Genomic DNA, 25,243 nt, shown 5'->3' on the forward strand with positions numbered 1-25,243 from the left:
ATCACGAGGTCAGGAGATCGAGACCATTCTGGCTAACATGGTGAAACCCCGTCTCTACTAAAAATTACAAAAAAAAACTAGCCGGGCGAGGTGGCGGGCGCCTGTAATCCCAGCTACTCGGGAGGCTGAGGCAGGAGAATGGCGTAAACCCGGGAGGCGGAGCTTGCAGTGAGCTGAGATCCGGCCACTGCACTCCGGCCTGGGCGACAGAGCGAGACTCCGTCTCAAAAAAAAAAAAAAAAAAAACCTAAATGAGTGGTGTAGTATGTTCTTTTTCAGCTGAGGGAAAGTCATTCACTGTTTAACTTGATTAATATGTAAATTATCAACTTTTCTTTTCTATAGATTTATTCTGGACAGTTCATATGAATGTGATTATACAATATGTGGCCTTTTGTGTCCAAATTTATTCAACTGGCATGTTTTCATGATTCATTCATGTCATAGCATGCATCAGTGCTTCCTGCTTATGGCCAACTAATACTGCATTGTGTGGACACAGCACCGTTTGTTATTCACCCGTTCATCATTTCATGGTCATCAGGATTGTTTTCACTTTTTGGATATTATGACTAATGGTGCTGTGAACGTTTCTGCACAGATTTTTGTGTGGACATAAATTTTCAGTTTTCTCGGGTACATAGGAGTAGAATTGCTGGATCTTGTGTTAACTATATGTTTAACTTTGTGAGAAGCCATCACATGTTTCTTGGTAGCAGTGTATGAGTTTTTGAATTTCTCTGTATCCTCACCAAGACTTGTTTGTCTTTTTGATTATAGCCAACCTGATGTGTTTGAAGTGATGCATCATTGACGTCTTGATTTCAATTTTCCTGAAGAGTAATGCTCTTGAGCAACTTTTTATGTGCTTTATATTGCCTATTTCATATATTTTATGGGGAAAGATCTATTCAGATCCCTTGCCCATTTTTACTTTGTATTTTTTTAATTGAGTTTTCTGAATTTTTTATTCCAGATATTGTCTTTTTAATTTCTTGATGGTGTCCTTTGAAGCACAAATTTCTTTAATTTTCATGAATTTCTATTTACTCTTTCATCATTTGTGCTTTGGTGTTATATCTAAAACCATTGCCTAATTTAAGATCCCAAAGATTTATTCCTCTAAGATTTTGTAGCTTTTTACCCCTTACATTGGGGTTTTTAAATCACTTCGAATTACATTTTGGGTATATCATAAGGAAGGAGTTCGTTTTATTCTTTTCTAATGTGGCTATGCACGTCTCAATACCATTTGTTGAAAAGTCTATTCTTTTTTTTTTTTAAATGTATTATGTATTTATTTTATTATACTTTAAGTTCTCAGGTACATGTATACAACATGCAGGTTTGTTACATATGTATACATGTGCCATGTTGGCGTGCTCCACCCATTAACTTGTCATTTACTTTAGGTATATCTCCTAATGTTGTCCCTCCCCCTCCCCCACCCCATGACAGGCCCCAGTGTGTGATGTTCCCCACCCTGTGTCCAAGTGATCTCATTGTTCAATTCCCACCTATGAGTGAGAACATGCAGTGTTTGATTTTCTGTCCTTGCAATAGTTTGTTGAGAATGATGGTTTCCAGCTTCATCCATGTCCTTACAAAGGACAGGAACTCATCCTTTTTTTTGGCTGCATAGTATTCCATGGTGTATATGTGCCACATTTTCTTAATCTCCCAAATTTGCTTTTGTTATTTGACTTCTAATTTTATTGCATATGACTAAAGGAAATAAAAGTATTTCTTGTATGATTTCAATCTCTATAGATGCCCTGATGCTTATTTTATATCCTAACATATGATTAGTTCTGGAGGCCATTCTCTGTGCATTTGAGGTTGTTTTTATTGTGTGACATATTCTATAGATGCCTCTTATTTCTAGTTGATGTACCTTGTTGTTGAAAACTTCCTTTCGTTGTTTATGTTCTGCATAGGTCTATTTATTACTGAAAATGGGCTTTTCAAGTCTCCAAATCTTATTGTTGAAGTTTCTTTTTTTTTTTTTTGAGACAGAGTCTCGCTCTGTTGCCCAGGCTGGAGTGCAGTGGCCGGATCTCAGCTCACTGCAAGCTCCGCCTCCCGGGTTTACGCCATTCTCCTGCCTCAGCCTCCCCAGTAGCTGGGACTACAGGGGCCCGCCACCTCGCCCGGCTAGTTTTTTGTATTTTTTTTAGTAGAGACGGGGTTTCACCGTGTTAGCCAGGATGGTCTCGATCTCCTGACCTCGTGATCCGCCCGTCTCGGCCTCCCAAAGTGCTGGGATTACAGGCTTGAGCCACCGCGCCTGGCCTACTATGTTATTTTTATATAAGGGACTTGAGTATGCATGGAGTTTGGTATCTTCAGAGGGTTTCTAGAACCAATTCCCCAGGAATACCAAGGGACAATTGTACTTATCTTTTGATTATGTTGTGTGTATTTATAGTAATTGTTTTATTGTTCCCTAATTTTAACATCTTTGTTCATTCTGGGTTGGTTTTATTTGATTGATTTTTCTTCTTCTTATTGTTCCTATTTTTACACTTCTTTGCATGCCTGGTAATTTTTTCATTGAATTCTAGACATTGTTAATTTTACTTTGTTGTTTCTGTTTATTTTGTAGTTCAATAAATATTCTTGACCCTTGTTCTCAGATTGCAGTTAATTTACATGAAGATGATTTTTTGCTTTGCTTTTAAGCAGGATCAGAACAGTGCTCAGTCTAGGATTAATTGTCTCTGCCTCTGAGACAGAACTTGCTGTGTGCCCCTTGAGCCCTCAGGTCTCTCAAGTTTGGCTGATGGGAGCCTGTGTGAGCCCAAGCACTATTTTTTTTCTGTGTTTTGTCGTGCTCTCATGTAGCTTCTTCATATATGTGTGACTTGATCAATCATTGCTGAGTCCTCCAGGCACTCTTCCCGTGATCTTTAGAGTTCTCTCTCTATTGCGGTCTCTCCTCTCTGCCCTGTGCGTTCCGGCTGCCTGGCCTCCCTGTGTTCTCCCACCTCAGCAGTCTGTTCATCTACAGCTCTGTTTCTCACCTCGTTCCACTGTCTGACAGCTGGCTCTTTGAGATCATTGTCTTTCTTTACCTGATGTGCTATTTCTTAAAAGTTGTTATTTCATACATTTTGTGGATTTTTTTTTTGTTTTATCAATGGGAAGGATAAAACTGGTTCTGATTACTCTATCTTCTAAACCCCAAATCAGTCAGTATTCACTCAGACATTTAAAGCCACTATGATATACACATATTACTCTGTGTGTGTGTGTGGTGTGTGTGTGTGTGTGTGTGTGTCTGTATGTGTGTGGCTGTGTGAATAAAGTTAATATACTTGTTACAGAAATTTGGTCCTAAGCAACATCGGGAGCTTTTAAACTAGTCTCTGTAAGGTGTTGTCATCACATCTGATGTTGGACCTTGAAACCCACAGAGCAGGCAGTTGAGAAGTGAGGAGGGATGTGACATGATGGAGAACAGGAACTGGGGGGACCCACAGGCATGAGTGGGAGCCCATGGCCTTGGGCGATGGTGGTATAGGATTCCACAGAAGCTGGCTGGGTCCCATCCTACGCTTCTTAAACTTACCCATAAGGTTCAGGAGTCGGAGAAGCTGACATAGAAGCTTTCCCAGGATTGTGGAGTGGTTAAAGGTTCAGTTGTTGTCTTGTGATGATGAGATGGTCTATGTGGCAATGCCTGCGGACTGCGGCTTCACATCTGCCCTGCTTATTTCACACTGGGTGTTTCTCTGCTGGCTTTCCTTAACCAGCTACATCTAGGGAAGCGAATTCTAGGAAATGGAATTTGGCTAAGCCAAGTTGTCACATTACTGAGCCCCATCTTCGTAAGGCATATTTAATCTGTAATTAAAGAAAAAAAGAAGGTATACTTCTACCCAACGTGATGTACATGTTCAATACACAATCAACAACATGCTAGCCTGTTACCAAAAGAGAATACACTAGCCATGTTTTGCTTTTAGAGTTTTTCATTCTTCAATTTGCATTTTCTCTTTGCTACCTATAACTTTTAAAATGAATTCTAAAGGTAACATCGTTAACACATATTTTTTTTGAGACAGAATCTCACTCTGTCACCCAGGCTGGAGTGCAGTGGCACAATCTCAGCTCACTGCAACCTCCGCCTCGCAACTTCAAGCGATTCTCCTGTCTCAGCCTCCCGAGTAGCTGGGACCACAGGTGCGCACCATCACGCCTGGCTAATTTTTGTATTTTTAATAGAGACAGGGTTTCGCCATGTTGATCAGGCTGGCCTCTATCTCCTGACCTCAGGTGATCCACCTGCCTTGGCCTCCCACAGTGCTGCGATTTCAGGCGTGGGCTACTGCGCCTGGTCCTGACTTTGTTATTATTAAAAAGATTCCTGAGTCTTTCTCATTTTGGTAGAGTCACTTAGTTTATTATAAATTGTTACAGGAAAGTAATTCAGCTGTAATTCTTCTTTTTTTTTTTTGAGACGGAGTCTTGCTCTGTTGCCCAGGCTGGAGTGCAGTGGCACGATCTCGGCTCACTGCAAGCTCCGCCTCCCGGGTTCACGCCATTCTCCTGCCTCAGCCTCCTGAGTAGCTGGGACTACAGGCGCCTACCACTGCGCCCGGCTAATTTTTTGTATTTTTAGTAGAGACGGGGTTTCACCATGGTCTCGATCTCCTGACCTTGTGATCCGCCCGTCTCGGCCTCCCAAAGTGCTGGGATTACAGGCGTGAGCCACCGCGCCCGGCCAGCTGTAATTCTTCTTAACTGATAACTTCTGCATCTCTCCAGCGTCACAGTGCTTGATGATGGTGACGATCTTCCGGAAACACCGCATGTTTTCACATACCTGCTACAGATTATATTCTGTTCTATATGCAGATTATATTCTGTTTTATAAACTTTTATTATTAAATGCATCCTATTGTGTTCTAATTATTGTATAATTGTATTTCATGGAAAATATTTATCTTAACTCTAATATATATATACCTCAATACAAGACACAGAGGACCTATTTATCTGCATATGTCTCATAATATTGTTTTCCTGCTAAATATGTTCAGAATTAGATTGTATAATTCTGAATTCTTTTTTTCTTTTTTTTTTGAGATGGGGTCTTGCTTTGTCGCCCAGGCCGGAGTGCAGTGGCGTGATCTCACTCACTGCAAGGTCCGCCTCCCGGGTTCATGCCATTCTCATGCCTCAGCCTCCTGAGTAGCTGGGATTACAGGTGCCCGCCACCACGCCCTGCTAATTTTTTGTGTTTTTAATAGAGATGGAGCTTCACCGTGTTAGTCAGGATGGTCTCGATCTCCTGACCTCATGATCCTCCCGCCTTGGCCTCCCAAAGTGCTGGGATTACAGGCGTGAGACACCGTGCCCGGCTCTTGAATTATCATTTTTTGTTTCAGAATAATTTAGTATATTTTGCCTGCATGTATATATTGAATGTGTATGTTGGGTACCTTCAATTCATTTTCACATAAATTACAACTTGAATATACCTATTTGCCAAATAGTATTTTTAAAGCATTAAATGAAGAAGTCTTATTTTTTAAAATCACTCTTAAGCCAGAGTGCCTGCACTAGTCTTGGAAATAGAGCTGTTGGACAGGTTGGCACATCTCACCTGCAAGCTCCTTCATTACCCAAGAACATTTCTCCCTGATGTTCAGTCAAGTATGGAGTGCTGGTCACTTTAGGCTCAGCTATTCCTAGATCCCTCTTAGATAAGATTGCAGACAGGGCTTGGTTATCATTTCCTCATTGACGTCTGCTGCATTACATGTGATTGTAGTGTCAATTTACATAAAGTATCAGGGAAGAAATTTGAAGACAAATTACATGTAAATGTGGAAATCCCTTTTTTGGTGGATTTATTGATTGGTGTTTTATTCCTTGACAGGAACAGCCTCATGTGTTTTAGCTCCTGCGCATTTAATCAATAAAGACAATACCAGAATTATATGCTTGGATAGGAAAAGTCTTAATTTATTAATAGCAATCATTTTTTGAGACTTACTGAATTTCTTGAAATACCTAGGAATTTTACTCTAGTCTTCTATATACTGTATATAGATAGATAGATTTTTCTTACACCATTGCTATATTCCAGTAGGCCTCAATTTTCTCATTTATAAATTGAGGTTAGTAATACCGTAATGTGTATCTACTACAGTTGGGGTTTTATCTTCAATAATCCACATTAAACATTTATTACCCTCTTTGGCCATAGTGCTCTGTCACTAATATGCTAAATTTCATCACTATTTATTTTTAATCTTTGTATGGCCCTTTTTTATCCTAGAAGGATGAAAATGATATTTATAGAATCCTGTCAGCCAGTGCAGCACTACAGTGTGTGTTCTGTGTGCCATCCTTTCTCTTGTCCCTGGGGTCCTCTTCCTAGTCATGGTCATCGTCATCATTGTCATCATTATCATCATCATCACTGTGAAGTTGGGTAACAATTCCAGAGGACTTACTGTGCTAGGCACTACAGTAAGTCCTCGCCTTACCTCATCTCATTTAATCTTCATAGCAACCCTAGGGAAGAGGGATAATGTCCTTATCCATTCATAGGTAAGGCCCACATGCAGCCCAAGTTTCTTTGACATCAGGCTTTGCCCTGGCCGTCAGCAATATTCTTTTATGGCCTACCATCAAATGATTTCATATACAAAGCACATTTGGGTATGTGTTTTAATTCCCGTTGACCGTGTTAGCACTTTGCATTCTCAGGTTACTCTCATACGTGAACAGAAGGCCCCACCATTGTTTTACCTCCTTCAGAAGAGTTGAGGTAGCTCTAGGCAAAGAGTTCTTCACAGAGCTCTTTTTGAAAGTTTCCAATGAGTGGAAGAATATGATAAGTACCTCCTTATCTCACACTGTCTTTGTACAATATAACCATTCATAAACATGTCTCATAGAGTGTGGTTTTGATTCCCCTGCTGGGGATTTCAATTGGTCATGGCAATTCCCAGTTTATAGTTTATCACTAATATAGTTGTCTACTAAATTCATTGTATTTTTTAAAAGAATTCAGACCATAATGATCTCATTTTGTCTCACATGTCATGCATTAACTTAACCAAGGCCATGTTGGCCTAGACGAGATGCAAGTTTTTGCAAGTGGGAAGCAAGCGCCTAGACTAGATGCAGGTTTTCAACTCTGGACTGGAGCATTTTTCACTGAACTTCTACTATCTGTGTCTGAAACTCAAAAATAATATACACCGTAATCATTGATTTACTTAGTTGTTGGAAAATGACTTTGTAATTAAAAAATAGTGCAGCTGACATCTGAAACCAGGCCTATACATGATTGAAAGTTTATAAGAGGGAGAGAGACACAGGACAGTTGAGTGGTGAGTGTGGTCTGTGGGCTTTGAGGAGACAGCCTGGGGCCCAGTCTGTCTCTACCAGTTAGGAGCTTGCAGTCTTTGGGGGCTTAATGGCTATGTACCTCAGGTTTTTCATCTGGAAAATGAGATGTGGTGAGGGTGAGATCAGTTGGTTCACATGAGGCATACAACAGAACTTGGAAGCCGGAAATGGTGGCTTATGCTGTAATCCCAGCACTTTGGGAGTTTGAATTGGGAGGATCAGTTGAGTCCAGTAGTTTGAGACCAGCTTGGGCAACACAGCGAGACCCTGCCTCTAGAAAAAATAAAAATTAACTGTGTGGTGGTGCTCACCTGTAGTATTAGCTACTTAGGAGGCTGAGGTGGGAGAATCACTTGAGTCTGGAAGGTGAAGGCTGCAGCGAGCCATGATTGTGCCACTGTAGTCAGCCTGGTGACAGAGGGAGTCCCTGTCTCAAAAAAATAACCAACCCTTCTCTCAAGAAAACCTCAAAAAACAAACAAAAACTACAGATCAACCCAGAGCTTGGCAGTCTCCTTCCTTTCCAACAAAAAAAAATCAAGAATAAAATAACCTTAATACTTTTATTATTAAGAATCTGGTGAATATTTGGAAGTCGACAATGTACTCTTAACGTCTTGGAGTATTATTTACAGTTCGTAGAATGTTAATAGTTAAATCTTCATGTGGACCCTCATTTTTTGGCAATGGAATTGACCCCTGAAATAAAGCAGTACGACCTTGCTGAATATCTTTACTTGCTCCGGGAAATTGTGGGGACGTGTGTATTTGTATGCGTGTGTGTGGGGTGTGTATATGTTTTATCACATAACCTGTTCAGATTCTTGAACCTTTGTGGGTGTTGTCGCTAGCATTTTATAACATCTGAAAGGTGACTACAGTTTTTCTGTGTGCAGAATGCCTGTTCTCAGGAGACGTGCGAAACTTCAGAAAAGTTTGTTTCTTAGGAATACGCAAAAAATTCTGACTTTTGTCTCTTCATGGAGATTTTCATTAACTATAATAGCATTTATTAACAAGGACAGGCAGAGTCATCCAGGAAAATAATAATTGTAAAGAATTTTCAGGTATTTTAAATTTTAGAACGTTGATAATTTGTGTTTGAAGCAAGTTGCTTTATATAAAATTACAAGGGTATTTTCACATGTGAAAATGGTAGGTTCCGTATGCCAATTAAAACCAAAAGGGGTGTAACATTAAAAGGAATTGTGTCAGAATATATTTGAGAAATAAAGACGATTATTTTGGCCTATCAATGATTTGGTAAGAGTTTGAGAAATATAATTATTAAATGTTATTTAACACCTGTTAACTTCTGAATTTTGGAGGAAACACATCTCATATAATCATAGCTTTCCCCCTTTATTTGTAAGATAAATTTATGACAGATTTGAATACCTTTGAACTGCAGGTTTTTCTGTATTGTTTATTTAACATGCTCATTAATAGGTAAGAGAAGTAGGTGGGAAAAATTCTTTCCTGAAGTCTTGATTAAACAATATAATACAAACCTGCTTACAAATGTATTTAGGATGTTAGATAATATATTTCACGTTATATGTTATAAAGATGAGGTCTTTAATAATGAATGTTGGTTTTATTTTATATTATCTAACATATTTAACATGTTAGCAACAAATTATAGTATGCCCCAGGTTTCTGACACTTTAAAAGTAAAATATATTTATGTTGATTTTGTTTACAATAAAACTGATGCAGTCCGTCTCAATTGGCTGTTCTTTTAGAAGTGATCATCTTTATTTTTAAGCATAATTATTCTTGATAACTGATTGTGTGGTATTTTTGTCTGACTTGTTTTATAGGTCATTAATTTTTAGTTTTTCTCTTCATCATATGATAAATATTTTCTTTTAAAAATATTTTGTATACTTAATCTCAGCAAATCTTAAAAAAAAAATCTCCATGCTTATATCCGTTACTAGATTTGTCATTCATTAGCTTGGCTAATTCATACTCATTTAGGAAAGTAATATAGTTGTTTTATTTTTCAACAGTTTTATTTCAGTAGTAGTTTCATTTTTCTTATTTTCTATGAGGCTATGATCTTTCATTAGGCAGGAAGCGTGGAGTGGCAGAGAGGCTTCTGTATAGACGTCACCAGGCATGAATTCTACTTTTGCATTTTCAGCTTCTTTGCCCCATTTTCTTGGAAAAGTCAAAGTCACTTACCGTCTCTGAGCCCCAGTTTCCTCCTCTCTCAGGGCGATCTGATTATGCCCAGACTGCATACTCGTACACTTTTGGGCAGCCTTGGAGGAGACATATAAAACTCTTGTATAAACTGTACATCTGACTGTAAGCAATATATTATTTGTTGCTTTTTTAAATGACAAATTTTACTTATAGAAAAACAACCCTATAAATCATCTAAATCTACATCCTGTGTCAGAGTGAACTTGGTTGGTGTTTGCTTCTTTTCATGTATGTGTGTTCATCTGTATATCAGAATACAAGAATAAACTTACATAGGGTTTGTTGTATGTAGTTTTTGTCCTTTTAAAATCTAAGCTATCATGAGCAGCTTTCTGTATTTTCAGTTGATGCATAATACTATACCATGATTGTGCCTTTGCTATTGAACTTTCAGGTTGCTCTCACTTTTCAGTTGGATTGTAGCTTTTTATCTTTTATTTCATATTATTTTTAGAGTGCATATTTCAGCAGTTAGAATATCCGATTCTGAATGACTGTTGAAGACTATTGTTTGTTTGCTTAAGATTTGGTGCTTATCCAGTTCAGAAGGGAATTATGACATGTTTTTGAGCTAAGGCGTGACGTGAGCATATTTATATGAAGGCGCGTCATTGGGGTATGTGGAGTGAATTGTATGGGAGAGTGCCTTGTGGCTGTGGTACTCAGACATAATGGTTTGAACTAGTTTATTTAAAATAGAAAAAGAAAAGTCTTGGTACCAAAAAATTATGAAGAAACAATTGATGATGTATGAACATGAGTGTAAGATTACTAAATCGGGAAGGTGGTACAATTGATATAATTCATCAATTCTGCAGGAGATCATTAGCGTGGAACAATCATGACTGAGTGTTGGACATGCTTTACAGCATTGTCAATGGAGACAAGAAAAAATGTCCTGGAAAGGCCATGGGTGGAAATATATATTTTAGTGTCACCCACAAGGAGGTTATGCTTGAAGCCCAGGAAATGAATTACACCTTTGAAATATGAATGTATATGAACAAATATATCACCCTTAGAGGGTAAGATGAGGAACGAGAATTGACAATAGTATGAAAGAGGAAGTGATCAGAAGTGTTTTGGAACTATCAGTAGAAGCCAAGTTATTAGAGAGCTTAAAGAAGTAGTAAGTATTGCCTTTACACTAAAGTTTTATGAGAATAGTTGTTTGAATAGAATGCTGTCCTGCAAAAGCTAAAATGTGATTCATTTACAGTAATGTATTTGTACCACCTGAAAATTTATTATAACACATTTTAGAATAATGAAAAGATACACCGATTGTTGCAGTGAATACTCATTTATCAAACGTGGCCATTACAGTTGAAATCCTCTGTGTATATTTCCTTCCATACCCCCCATGTATGTGTGTGTTTGTGTGTTCATTTATTTCCTAGCTTTGTGGATTGAAAGGGCTTAGACTCCATGATACTCCTGTAGCAGTGATCAGAGCTAGCACCCAGGTCTTGCTTTATAAACACCACTACTTACTGTAAGAAACCAGGACTGATTGCAGGTCCGGAGCATGGACAGTGATTGTTGGGCCTGGAAGGCTGGTTGTGCTAGAAAATAAGGAAGGAACCAACAGTAAGAGAAGTGATTTCAAAAAACAGAGTAGCCAACTTTAAAGAGTTTCCAGTGGCCAATTTTGGGAAAACTTGAGAATTACACAACATAATTATGGTAATAGTTTATATAATATGATATAAAATCCAAGAGTCCAGACAAAGTGCTTTAGAAAGAAAGTGAGGGTGAGAGAGTATGTCACAGAAAGATGGGGGAAAATGGTTAAGTTTCTCTATCAAAGAATGCTAGCTAACTAAAATAGAAGGAATGATAGAACACTGCTGTTTTGTAGCTTTCAGAATAATTGAATTAGGCAAGATTCATTAATGGGCGCCTATCCCATTGGGAGAAGGTTGTTAGTGAACAGGATACTCACACAAAATCAAAATATCACCTACAGATTACTTAATTACAAAGGGCAACTAAGTATCTATATTGAAGAAACTTTGAGATTACTACCTTAAACAAATAATCAAGTTTAGCATGACTAAAGGGATGTGAACCTGACATTACTTTTATCCTGATGCTATGTTATTGGAAGTACCCAACATACATAGGTGATGGTCTTGCGAAAAATGTTTAAACTGAATCAAATCATGAGGAAACAATCAGACATACCGTATGTGGGAGATTATTGTAAGTTAGATTGCTCAGAATTTTTGTCACTATACAAATAAAGAAAACGAGGGTACTTGTAGATGAAAAGAGACCAAGGAGACATAACGAACACAGTGAGTGTGTCTTATAGACTATGTGGCAGATATTACTGAATCAGTATTTTCTTGACTGTGATCTTGATCCACAATGGGTAGAAAAATGTCTTTCTTTGGAGTTGTATGCTGAAGTTTTAGGGGAAAAGTATCATCTCAGTAACTTACTTTAAGATGACTTAAAGAAAAAGTACGCATTAATACATATTCCTAGTGAGAGAGAGCAAGAAAGCAGGCATCCCAAAACGGTCATGGTGAACTGGTTTGCAGAGGGTACAAGTATTTCATATATTGCCTTTTCAACTTTTCCAAATCTTAACTTTTTTCTTTTTTTTTTTGAGACGGAGTCTCGCTCTGTCGCTGGGGCTGGAGTGCAGTGGCCGGCTCTCGGCTCACTGCAAGCTCCCCCTCCCGGGTTCCCGCCATTCTCCTGCCTCAGCCTCCCGAGTAGCTGGGACTACAGGCGCCCGCCACCTCGCCCGGCTAATTTTTTTTGTATTTTTTTAGTAGAGACGGGGTTTCACCGTGTTAGCCAGGATGGTCTCGATCTCCTGACCTCGTGATCCGCCCGTCTCGGCCTCCCAAAGTGCTGGGATTACAGACTTGAGCCACCGCGCCCGGCTAAATCTTAACTTTTTTTCAAGAAAGAAGCTAAGAAAAAGAACAGTTCACAATTAAAAAATAAAAGTGTGATAGATAAAAGGATAAACTGTAAATGTAAAATTAGATATGAAGTTGTTTATCAAAACTTTGTAAAATAATTATTTATCCTTTCTGCCTGCTAGGATTGTTGCTGTAAAGTTTCTACTTGTATTATTATAAGTTTTCTTTACCTATTTTTCCCATGTCATTATTATCTATTCCGCTCTACCCTTCACACCCATCTTTTGCTGCTCAGGGCAGAACAGTGTTTGTGAGAGTATCCTGACACAGCTGTAAGTTGGTTACAATGTTTAGTTCATAGTTTAACTGTGTTACATAGCTGGCCATAAAATGGTTACCTAAATTATTCGTGACTGGTTCTTGGACTGAATCGGTACTTTGTAGCTAAATATCTGATGATGTCAACTGCAAGTATGTAGTAATCTAAATAGACATTATCACATAGTTTCTCAGATATTTGGCAGTTCCCACAAATATATAGTTTCTTATATTTGAATCAGAAGTTCGAAACCAGTCCTCATACTCGACACCAACTTTACCATGCTCTGAATGCTTGTGTCTCTCCAAAATTCACATGTTGATACCTGTATTAGGCTGTTCTTACATTGCTATAAAGAAATACCTGACGCTGAGTAATTTATAAAGAAAGGAGGTTTAATTGGCTCCTGGTTCTGCAGGTTGTAGAGGAAGCGTCGTCCTGGCAGCTGCTTGGCTTCCAGGGAGACCTCCAGGAACTTACAGTTATGGCAGAAAGTGACAGCAGGGTGACATGTCTCACATTGCTGGAGCAGGAGCAAGAGAGAGAGGACGGAGGTGTTACACACTTTTAAACAACCAGATCTTGCGAGCTCTCACTATCGCGAGGACGGTACCAAGAGGCTGACGCTAAACCACTCATTAGAAATCTGCCTCCATGACCAATCACCACCAGGCCCCACCATTAACATTGGGGATTGCAATTCAACATGAGCTTCGGGTGGGAACGCAGATGCGAACCGTATCAATACCTAATCCCCAGCGCAATAGTATTAAGAGTTGGGGCCTTTGGGAGCTGATTTTGGGAGAGCAGAGCCTTCGTGAATGGGATTAGTGTCCTTACAAGAAAGGCTTAAGGGAACCTGTTTGCCTCTTCTGCCTTGTGTGGACACATAGAAGACGCCCTGTGGGGACAGGCCCTCATCACACACTGAATCTCCTGGTACTTTGATCTTGGACCTTCCAGCCTCCAGAACTGTAAGCAGTAAATGTCTGTTCTTTCTAACTGGCCCAGTCTAAGGTATTTTGTTGTAGAAGCCCCGACTGAGTAATGTAAGCATTTTCTCAATTGTTTCTTCAAGACACAGTTCTGGTAGATGTTTTCTATGACAGAAATACTTAGTGGTCCAATAAGGTTAGAAAATATGATGCAGATCTCCTATTTCGTTCCATTTCACCATACTAAACAGCACATACATGATTGAGAAGTCTATAGAACTTAACTTTTTTTTTTTTTTTGGAGACGGAGTCTCGCTCTGTTACCCAGGCTGGAGTGCAGTGGCATGATCTCGACTCACTGCAAGCTCCGCCTCCCGGGTTCACGCCATTCTCCTGCCTCAGCCTCCCGAGTGGCTGGGACTACAGGTGCCCACCACCATGCCGGGCTAAGTTTTTGTATTTTTTTTTTTTTAAGAGAGAATTTTTTTTTTTTTATTATACTTTAAGTTCTAGGGTACATGTGCATAACGTGCAGGTTTGTTACATATGTATACTTGTGCCATGTTGGTGTGCTGCACCCATCAACTCATCAGCACCCATCAACTCGTCATTTACATCAGGTATAACTCCCAATGCAATCCCTCCCCACTCCCCCCTCTCCATGGTAGGCCCTGTTGTGTGATGTTCCCCTTCCCGAGTCCGAGTGATCTCATTGTTCAGTTCTCACCTATGAGTGAGAACATGCGGTGTTTGGTTTTCTGTTCTTGCGATAGTTTGCTGAGAATACTGGGTATATACCCAAAGGTTTTTGTATTTTTAATACAGACAGGGTTTCACAGTATTAGTCAGGATGGTCTTGATCTCCTGACCTTGTATCCTCCTGCCTTGGCCTCCCAAAGTGATAGGATTACAGGTGTGAGCCACTGCGCCTGGCCAGAACTTAACTTTTTTAACCTAGTGTAATCCAAACTTATTTGAAAATTCCCCCTACCCCTACTCTTTGGTAACATTTCTGTTGTCATCCTGAAGAACAGTCAACCATAGGAACCTGTTTGGCACAAGAGAATCACAGCCAAACCCCCATGCAGTAAAAAATCCAAGTATAAGTTTTGACTCCTCGAAAACATAACTACTAATAGCCTGCTGTCAATCAGAAGCCTTACCAATAAGAGGAACCGTAGATTAACACATTCTGTATATGTATTATATGCTGTATTCTTACAATGAAACAAGTTAGAGGAAACGTTAAGATAATCATAAGGAAGAAAATGTGTATATTTAGTATTCTTTAAGTGGCGGTGGCTCATCATAAAGGACTTCATCCTTTTGATCGTCACGTTAAGTGGGCTGAGGAGTAGGAGGGAGAGGTTGGCCTTACTGTGTCAAGCGTGGCAGAGGTGGAAGAAGATCGTAGTAGAAGTGGACTCGGGCCATTCAGACTCATGTTGTTCAAGGGTCAGCTGAGCTGTATGTACTTTAGTAGATGAGTTACATCATCTCCCATGACTCTCAAATTGAAATAATGTTATAGTGATAAACCTAACGGACTGAAGAAACAGGTCTTTATTATATAGTGTATAGTGTACAAGAATTTATTATGAAATAATGTTAAAGTAAGAGTTTTTTTTTTTTTTTTAACTGGAAGGTAGGCATTGCTACTGCATTGCTCTTTTTACACCAAAATAAGTTGTACTGTATTAGGCATTTACATTGATTGCAAGTCAATCAATATTTTAAAAACATTATTTTTTATTTAAAGGTATTCCTTCAGATGATTAGATGCTTGCAAATGGATGACTTGAAAACAGCAGTTCTAGCGTGGGTCTTGGCCTCGAGCAGTAGACTTGACCTCCTGTTCCACAGGCCTCTTGGATGTTCAGTAGGCTTCTTTATGAGCATGTCCCAGACTGATCTCCTTCAAAACAGCTCGATTTCTCTTAAGCCAAAAATGGATCATTTCTTTGATTTCTCTTTCAGACTCTATATCCAGTCCATATAGAAATTTGGTTAGCTCTGATTACAAATATATGTCCCAAATCTGACTATGTCTTCACTGCTAGCCTTTGTCCAGGTCACTATCACTGTCATCTTTGCCTGGATTATTCCAAGAGACTGTTGATCTCTCTCTCTGTCTCTCTCTCTCTCTCACACACACACCCCCACTCAAAACAGAACAGACAGGAGTGCTATTGAAATGGAGGTTGAGGCCAGGTGTGCTGGCTCACACCTGTAACAGACAGGAGTGCTATTGAAATGGAGGTTGAGGCCGGGTGTGCTGGCTCACACCTGTAACAGACAGGAGTGCTATTGAAATGGAGGTTGAGGCCGGGTGTGCTGGCTCACACCTGTAACAGACAGGAGTGCTATTGAAATGGAGGTTGAGGCCGGGTGTGCTGGCTCACACCTGTAACAGACAGGAGTGCTATTGAAATGGAGGTTGAGGCCGGGTGTGCTGGCTCACACCTGTAACAGACAGGAGTGCTATTGAAATGGAGGTTGAGGCCGGGTGTGCTGGCTCACACCTGTAACAGACAGGAGTGCTATTGAAATGGAGGTTGAGGCCAGGTGTGCTGGCTCATACCTGTAACCCCAGGACTTTGAGACTTCCAGGCAGGAGGGTTCCTTGAGACCTGAAGTTTGAGTCCAACTTGGGCTTGGGCAACATAGTGAGACCCCTGTCTCTACAAAAAAAGTTAAATTAGCCAGGCCTGGTGGCACATGGCTTTAGTCCCAGCTACTGGGAAAGCTAAGGTGTGAGGATCCCTGGAGCCCTGGATTTTGAGATTACAGTGAGCTATTTTAAAAAAATAAAAACAAAAGCAAAAGTAAGTTGGACAAGTGACTCCTCTGTTCAGATGCCCGAGATGGCTTTTCTTCTCACTCAGAATAAAAGCTGAGGCTATTGTGGCCTTCGTTGTTGCCGTTCTCACCCGCCCTCTTTTTTCTAACCTCCCTGGATGGGACTGTCCTCCTCCCCACTTACCAGCCCCCAGGTTTATGCTCCCACGTCACTGCTGTGAGAATGAATTGAGACTCTGCCTTCAGAGGTCTGTGATTGTCCTTTCTCCTGCTGGGGTTGCTGGTCCTTATTCCTTGGCAGGCCACGTGCCTTCATCCTCTTCACTCACAGGTCTCATTCCTGAGCCACCCGAATGTAGAATTTCAACCCCTTGCTGACATTTTAAGATCCTTGTTCTCTAATTTATTCTCCTACCACTTGACACTGCTTAATATGATACATATTTTACTGTTTTTGTTGTTGTTGTTGTCTGTGTCTCTCACTAGGTTGTACTTTTTTTGAGGGCAGGGACTTTTATTTGTTTTAGTCACCTATGCATCACAGCTGCCAAGAACTGTACCTTACATAATGGTAGATCTTTAATGAATAGATATGTAAATTAAATGCATGTGTGAATGACTAGCACTGTCCACAGAGGTGTGGCTCAAGCTTAGTGTCAGTGCATCCTGTTGATAAGCCACAGGTTGTTGAGAATGCTCCGGGAAGGCATGACTTGAACGGTCTGGTTTTTCTCATAGGTGCAGGCCCCCTTCACAGCTAGCACATAGTAAGTGATCAGTAAACGTGATGAAACAGGGAGTGAAGGTATGAAAGAATGAGGGTTTATGGGGAGCAAGCCATGTCAATTGGCTAGCTTTGCCATCATTTCTGTTTTATTTCTGGTGATATCTAGGTTGTGTATATGTATTTTTGAAAGTTACGTTAAAAATATTAAAACAATAATGTTACAGTGTTAGTGTAGGAGTAGCCTACATTCAGTAACCACGTATGGCTGTCAATATTATGTGCATATGGGTCAGTAATTTAATGCTGGTCATGCTTGGCTTATATATATTTTTTAACTGAGGATGATTTTGAGGCTTTTACATTATTTATACTTTAAGCTAAATTTAAAGAATTAGTACTTCTTTTTAAGTCCAGTGTTGGTTGAATAAATATTTTGCATTTGAACACAATTGAGCTGTGTTACAGTATTAAAACTTTTTCCGTTTTTCTCCATTATAATGAAAATTATCATTTCACTAAATATTCAGCGCTGGAGACATTCAGCACACATTAGGACATTATATTAGGCAAAAGCTTTTTCTCCCTATTTACTCTAGTTTGTTTCCCTGTGCCATGTAATATTTTTGCTTCAATTCTTAAAACCTAAGTATTTTAATTAATGATTTTGTTTTCTCTTAAAAACTGCACTGTGGATTCTAAGTTCAGACCTCTTCAGTTATACTTGGTCATGTAAATAAGCTGTGCATTGCAGCTTTGGGTTTTTAACCTTTGCTCTTTGCTATTAGCTTTATGTTTTTTTAATTATAGGACAATGGAGGACAGTAGGGAAGTTATGACTTAAATTCACTTATTATTACTGTGTTCTTTTTTAAGGAATGAAAAATGTTATTTTGTCAAAATCAAGCAGAAACAAAGACAGAATTTTTGTACTTTTTTTTTTTGCTCAGCTTTTAATATTATCACAGTTTTTAAATATGTGATAATTTCATTTTCGTGATTGATATTGGTACCAGTTATTTATAGTTGTAAACTGTGTATTGACCATAGTTGTTATTACCTAATATTTAAGTAGAATGATTGTTATTTTCAGTGCATATAAGTGCATTATTTGGATAAAGAAGTCATGGTCATTTGGCCTTAAACCTGAGATTCTGTGATATTATATGAAATTAAACAAAATAAATTAGACATCAAAAGAAAAGAAGCATTTTTTTAGAAGTCGTTTTGCTTTTGGCTTTTGTCACAAGTCTTTTCTGCAAGGATACAGTACTTTACAGTCTTATGTTGCTCATTTGTGCAAACATGTCCAGATGAATTCACTGTTTAATGTTGAGAATCTTATAACATGCCAATTTGATTTGTAGCCCTTCATATCATAGAATGCTAATTAAAATCATATTTTTGCATATGTCATGTCTTTCATGTACATATGCAAATAGATTCCGTTGCCTTTCAGCTATTAGTAATTAACTTTATGAAGGACAGCTGTAATACATAATTAACAAAAATGTTTGCAAGCCCTTTTACGCTGAAAGTTGCAACAGTAAATTTTCTTTCTGCTTATCCAGAGAGCCATTTTAGTTTTGATGCTTCTGAATGTTTCTGATCTAAATTGTTTTAAATAATCACATGATGTAATTAAATTGATACTGCACTGTGTTCAGGGGTAGAATGGCATTCATGTACTGCTGATTCCTGTCCAGTTCATATTTATGTCAACAAAATGGAATTAAGTAAGCTGATTTGTGTATAAAATAAGATAGTATGTCAGGTAATACTTTTTGTTTGTTTTAGTTATTGATATCTAGATACTTCAATACAATTTTTTTGTGCTATAGATACAGTAAATATTTGTATTATTTTTAAAAACCTCCCTTCAAGTTATTACCATGTTTTTAAGGAAGCTCCATGAAAGCCATTCTTTTTCTCGTTTATGGTCCTTTAAATATTTAATAAAATGACATTTTCTCAAACTCATTTCCTGATTGAAGTGTGTGATGACCTCGGGGCTGTGCATGTTATACTGAGGTATTGCTTCATCCTTCTTACCACCTGGAAGTGAAGACAGGGATTGAAGAACTACAATCATTGTGCTCTTTTGCTCACTGTTAGGGTATCCAAGACGAAAATGAACCAGTCAATTTAGATGTAGACTTCTTTTGAAGTCCTACAATATATTCAATCTGTATGCAAGCTTTGGTGTAGCAAGAGTGCCACTGTAATATGCTTTTTATGCTATGTTTGCATATAGATATTATTCTCAAGTACTTTTTGTACAGATTTCTTGTGGAGAGTCAAGATTTAGTTTTATAATTACCTTTATTTATTTTTTAGGGTTGCTTTTGTGATGAAGAAGCACTTAAATACTCATTTACTAGGCAAGCATGGAGTTGGCACCCCAAAAGAAAGGTAATTTTCATGTTTTTTTTTTCATATAAAAATACAATTTGATTTTTATTTTAGGCTTTATTTAATGACATGACTTCTAGAATTTTTTTTCACATCAGTTCATCATGTTTCTATTTGTGGTACTCTTTTGTCGAATATCATATTTTATGCCATCGTTTCACAAAAATTTAACATATTTTAATTAAAACTTGAGTCTAGAAGTAGTTGAAAGCATTTGGAGGACTTTGAATTTGTGAAACAACCTTGAAATATTAGAGTAATTAAATTAGAGGGAATTACCTTCTGAAAATGCATTTGAGTGTGCTAAAACAAATATGTAAAACTCAACTTTGTTTAATTATATATTCTTATTTTGAGGTTTTAAAATAATAGTTTTGAATTCTTACTGTAGACTTAAAGATTGCTGATATTAAAACAAAATACATCTTGTGTCATTCCCCAAATAATACTATAGTTGCCATGTCATGAAAAATAACACTACAATTACTATGTCATCAACTGCCAGGTTTTCTTTTTTCCTGCTACTGTATCATAATTAGCTTCATCACATAGACTTAATTATATTAGGTGAACTGAAATATAGCAGTGTCAGCTACCAGGTGAACATGGCTACTTCTGATATTTTAAATCTTCAAAATGTGCAGCTCACTCAACACTAGCGTGAGCACTGGCAGTTTCCTTAAAGTCAGGATAGATTTTCAGCCCCCCTCAGATTCTCCAAGGTAGGATCCAAAATTCTACGGATACGCTCAGAAATTTTAGTTTTTTTAATACTGTTTTCAGAGGTCAATAGTGGTGCAATTTTTTCAGTTACTCTGAAGCCTGAGGTTTTCAGTCATATTTGTAAATGTTTAATAGTCTTTTTAAAAATATAAAATGCTCTTAGCAGTATTTTCTCTGTTTATAGGAATTTAAGTTGACCTTTCTGTCAGGCGTATTGTTTTCTTTAGTATAGTAGTATGGGCACAGACTGCTACTGAGTCAAAATTTTTGGATCTTGGGATGTCTCCTTTGCACCCATATGTTTGATTTCCTCTTTCTCTCTTTCTCTCTCTCTCTCTTTCTTTCCCTCCCTCCCTCCCTCCCTCCCTCCCTCCTTCGTTCCTTCCTCTCTTCCTTCCTTTCCTTCCTTTCCTTCTCTCTTTCCTTTCTTTCTTTCGGTTTGAGATGGAGTCTTGCTCTGTCACCCAGGCTGGAGTGCAGTGGTGCATGTTGGCTCACTGCAAACTCCACCTCCCAGGTTCACACCATTCTCCTGCCTCAGCCTCCCAAGTAGCTGGGACTACAGGCACCTGCCACCATGCCTGGCTAATTTTTTGTATTTTTAGTAGAGACGGGGTTTCACCGTGTTGTCCCGGATGGTCTCAATATCCTGACCTCGTGATCAGCCTACCTCCGCCTCGCAAAGTGCTGGGATTACAGGCTTGAGCCACCATGCCCAGCCGATTTCCCGTATCTTTCTTTGTAACATTGTATTTAATAACTGCAGCCAAAATACGTGCATTGAATGTGTCAGGGATGCATTATTCTTGAAATTTAAAAGGATGCTATATATATATATATATATTTTTTTTTTTTTTTTTTTTGAGACGGAGTCTCGCTCTGTCGCCCGGGCTGGAGCGCAGTGGCCGGATCTCAGCTCACTGCAAGCTCCACCTCCTGGGTTTACGCCATTCTCCTGCCTCAGCCTCCCGAGTAGCTGGAACTACAGGCGCTGCCACCTCGCCTGGCGAGTTCTTTTTGTATTTTTTAGTAGAGACAGGGTTTCACCGTGTTAGCCAGGATGGTCTCGATCTTCTGACCTCGTGATCCGCCTGTCTCGGCCTCCCAAAGTGCTGGGATTACAGGCTTGAGCCACCGCGCCCGGCCAAGAGGATGCTATATTTTTAAAAGAATAATTTGGGACATGTCAAAGTTATGTTTCATAAGTGTTGTTTAAGTATGTAGAAACAACATATTTGTAACTGCTATGTTTTCATTGCTTTCACATGCATTATCTCAATTAATCCTTCTTTGACCTTATTAGCAGTTCATTATTATTCCAGTTGTATAGATCTAAGGACTGATCCTAGAAAATACAATAATAATTTATTCAATATCTCATAAATAATAAATGATGGAACTGTTACTTTTCTGACTCTGATTTCAAAATAAATTTGAATGAAAGCAGTCGAGATTGTGTAAGTAGTAAAAAGAAAATATTCCCAACTGTACCTTTAAATAGTATACATTTTTAATTTAACTATGTCATTTTGGTTTTTACTTAGAAGTTTTTAAAAAATTGAAGAATTGTTCATATTGTTTCACAGGGAAAAATTGATCTCCCCTTATATGTGTGTGTATGTATATATGTTCATGTATTAAACACCTAAAAATACTAGACACACCCTATATATTATGAATTTGAGAATCAAAAATTTATTTATTTATTTTCATTTACCCTTTTTGTTACATTCCAGGATACTTTTTTTTTCTTTTATTTAATATTTATTTCTGTCCTGAATACATAAAGGGAGATTAAAACTGAGGCAGGAGAAAGATTGGATTTGTCCCCTCTGGCACATGGTAAGCTCTTCTCAGGTACTGACACTGTTTTTGTCCTCACATCAAGAAATGAATCTCAAATGGGAAAGCACACCCACCATCTGGATCGGGACCTTTTAAGTACTCGAAGCAGCAACACTCTTCTAAACCAAACGTCTTCCATTGAGTTGTTTTTCCTTGTAAAAATTCCTTGAGAGGACTTCTTGTTTTTGACGTCTGCTTATATGGCACTCTTCCTGTTATAGAGAAATACCACATGGGAATGCCAGGGCCCCAGCAGTAGTATAATTTTCCAGTAGACACCTGTAGCTAGAGCACATCAAGGTTTCAGTGGTATAATCTAGAGCCAGAAATGCCAGTCTCCTTGTTTCCATTTCACCTTCCTGCCTTCCTTCCGGTGGTTTTAGGAAGCAAACCCATCATCAGCTTGCTGAACCATCAGTCTGGGCATAACCATTCTCTAAATTAAGTTAAACATTTTTCTTACCTATTTAAAGCATTAAAGCCTTGGTTATACTTTTGCAAGCTTGCTGTGTTTTAATTTCTCCAGGACAATATAATCCGTTTTAAAAAATGTTTTGAATTTGATTCTCCACTCTAATGCATTGCGTATTATAGCAAATAGTAATAGAAGTTAGCTAAATAGGCTGTGACAATTAAATTAATAATGCATTTTGTTTGCAAGTATTTAGGCCTTGTGCTTTGACTGATATATGCAAAAATTATAATTTATTAAAAACAAATCCATATGCTTGCACTATAAAGTTTGATGACCCAATAAATTTTGTCAGCATGACTGTCATTAGAAACAGAAAACTAAATTATTTCAAATATTTTCTTTGAGACTCTGTGAACACCTGAGGTGATGGCTTGTGTAAGATTATACTTTTTTGTTCCTACATCTGCATTAAATTATTTTAGTGTAGTATCCTACAGTATTTCTGAAATCCTACACACTTAAATTCAAACAATTACATATAACCACATTCAAATCACATTCTAAAATAATAAACTCCAGTTAACTTGCAAGTTCATTTGAAAGTATTCCCTATTTTAAATGAGTAATTCTCTTTGTGGTATAAGTAAGCCAAAGCATCTTTATGACTCTTTGAATTCACTAATAGTAATCTAGAAAACGAGCTTATCTACAATTATCACAATTGGAACAGCCATACTAAGTATATCTTCTGTGAAAGCCAGGTGCAATTACAATGGAAGTGGATGGTATTAGTCGTTCAGTGCTGGAAATCAGCTGGGCTTTGAATGACTGTAAATAGGAGGACAGGGAAATGATTCGTGTAGAGTTTTGCATCTGAGCCGTTGCTTTTGTGGTGTCAGAGATGCTGTCAGGACATATCTGCACTGGCAGTGTCTCAAGAAGGCTGATAAACTCAGAAAACTACCAAAGAAGAATTTTAAATTAGATGAGTGTATCATAAAGTATAAGCGTTAAATAATTTCATAACCCAGGAAAAGTACTTGTGTTTTTACTGGTGAATATTCAGATCAGAACCTTACATATTTCTTCCAGTGCAGCCATTTTTTTTGGCGTCTGTGACGTTTCCTACCCTCAGTGCACTGTTGTTAGCATAGCTGTTGGGTGTGTTCGGACTACTGGGTTTGGCTCGAGGCTTGTTAGTATTTTTGCTTAGGCTAAGATTTTCTCTGAGGTTCTCCAGATTACTGAGCCCTGAAATTTGTGCTGGCCTCTCCCCTTTTAGGATACATTTGGGATTTGGGGTTAGCTGTCTTTCTTTTAGCAGCAACATTGATCTTACTGATGAGTCGAATCTGTACCCCACCTAATGTAATTGTGGGGAGATGTCCCCGAGCCCTGATGCTTGTTCTAATGTCTTTGAAGCCACTATAATAGGACATGGCATTGTGCACGTCTTTTGGAGACTCTTGGCTCCTTTTTCTCTATTTTCTCAAAAACTTGTATAATTATAATTTGAAGTGGTATAAAAGCATCATTGCTTTCTATTTTTCAAGCTTAAACAGGAGCGTCACCTTTTCTTATGAAACATGAAAATATCTGAAACAGCAGCACCCGCGGAAAAGCGCATGCACCTGGCACACACGTCACTTACATGTCACCCACATGGCATACACAGCATGCACATGGCATGCACGTCACTCACATGGCATGCATATGGCACACACAGCACACACGTCACATGTCACGTCACATGTCACACATGGCACATACATGGCACACACGTCACTCACATGGCACACAAAGGACACCCACATGGCGTGCACGTCACCCTCATGGCGCACATGGCATGGCATACGGCACACCATGCACATGGCACACGTCACATGTCACACACATGGCACGTACATGGCACACACATGTCACGGTGCACACAGCATGTACATGCTGTGCACATGTCACTCACATGCCACACGGCACACATGTCACACGGCACACATGTCACTGCATGCACATCACGTCACACATGGCATGTACATGTCACGTCACTCATTGCACAAATGTCACATGCCACACACGGCACATGTCACGTCATATGCCACACACATCACATACATGGCACACACATGTCACATGCCACACACATCACATCACACACATGGCCTGCACGTCACTCATGACACACAGCACACACCATACACACACACATGTCACATGACATGGCACACACATCACATGTCACACACTTTTCACTCATGTCATGTGCATGGCACATGCCACATGTCACCCACATGGCATACAAGGCATGTACATGGCATGCACTCGTCACATGGCTTGCGTATGGCACACACGTCACCCACATGGCACATATATGTCACATGTCACACAGGACATACGTGGCACACACATGACACGTAATGCTGACATGGCACACACATGATGTGTGCCGTTGTGAGTGATGCTTCACAGAGTTGTTTAGAAGCTTAGATGCTGTTCTATGAGAAAAACCATGCGTTTGTGGAAACCCTGAGGAACTTATTGGGGAACAGATTAAATTTTTTCCTATTAGAAGATATTCTGTTTATCATATATGATTTATCTCCTAAG

The 25,243-nt window shown here is 38.8% G+C and overlaps 1 protein-coding gene across 2 annotated transcripts in view; it reads left to right on the top strand.

Annotated features, from left to right (window-relative positions):
- Positions 1-25,243, top strand: part of ZNF407 (zinc finger protein 407) — a 467,858-nt gene that overhangs the window by 148,806 nt on the left and 293,809 nt on the right. Inside the window, exon 4 of one of the 2 annotated variants that reach the window (XM_033175949.1) lies at positions 19,582-19,656. The exons of the other annotated variant lie outside the window; for it this stretch is intronic. Coding sequence (XP_033031840.1) covers positions 19,582-19,656 — 75 coding nt within the window. The remainder of the gene's footprint in view (positions 1-19,581; positions 19,657-25,243) is intronic. 2 annotated transcript variants of the gene reach the window in all.

This window comes from Trachypithecus francoisi, unplaced genomic scaffold (genome assembly GCF_009764315.1).
Source record: "Trachypithecus francoisi isolate TF-2019V2 unplaced genomic scaffold, Tfra_2.0 Contig01474, whole genome shotgun sequence".
Classification (NCBI taxonomy): Eukaryota; Metazoa; Chordata; class Mammalia; order Primates; family Cercopithecidae; genus Trachypithecus; species Trachypithecus francoisi.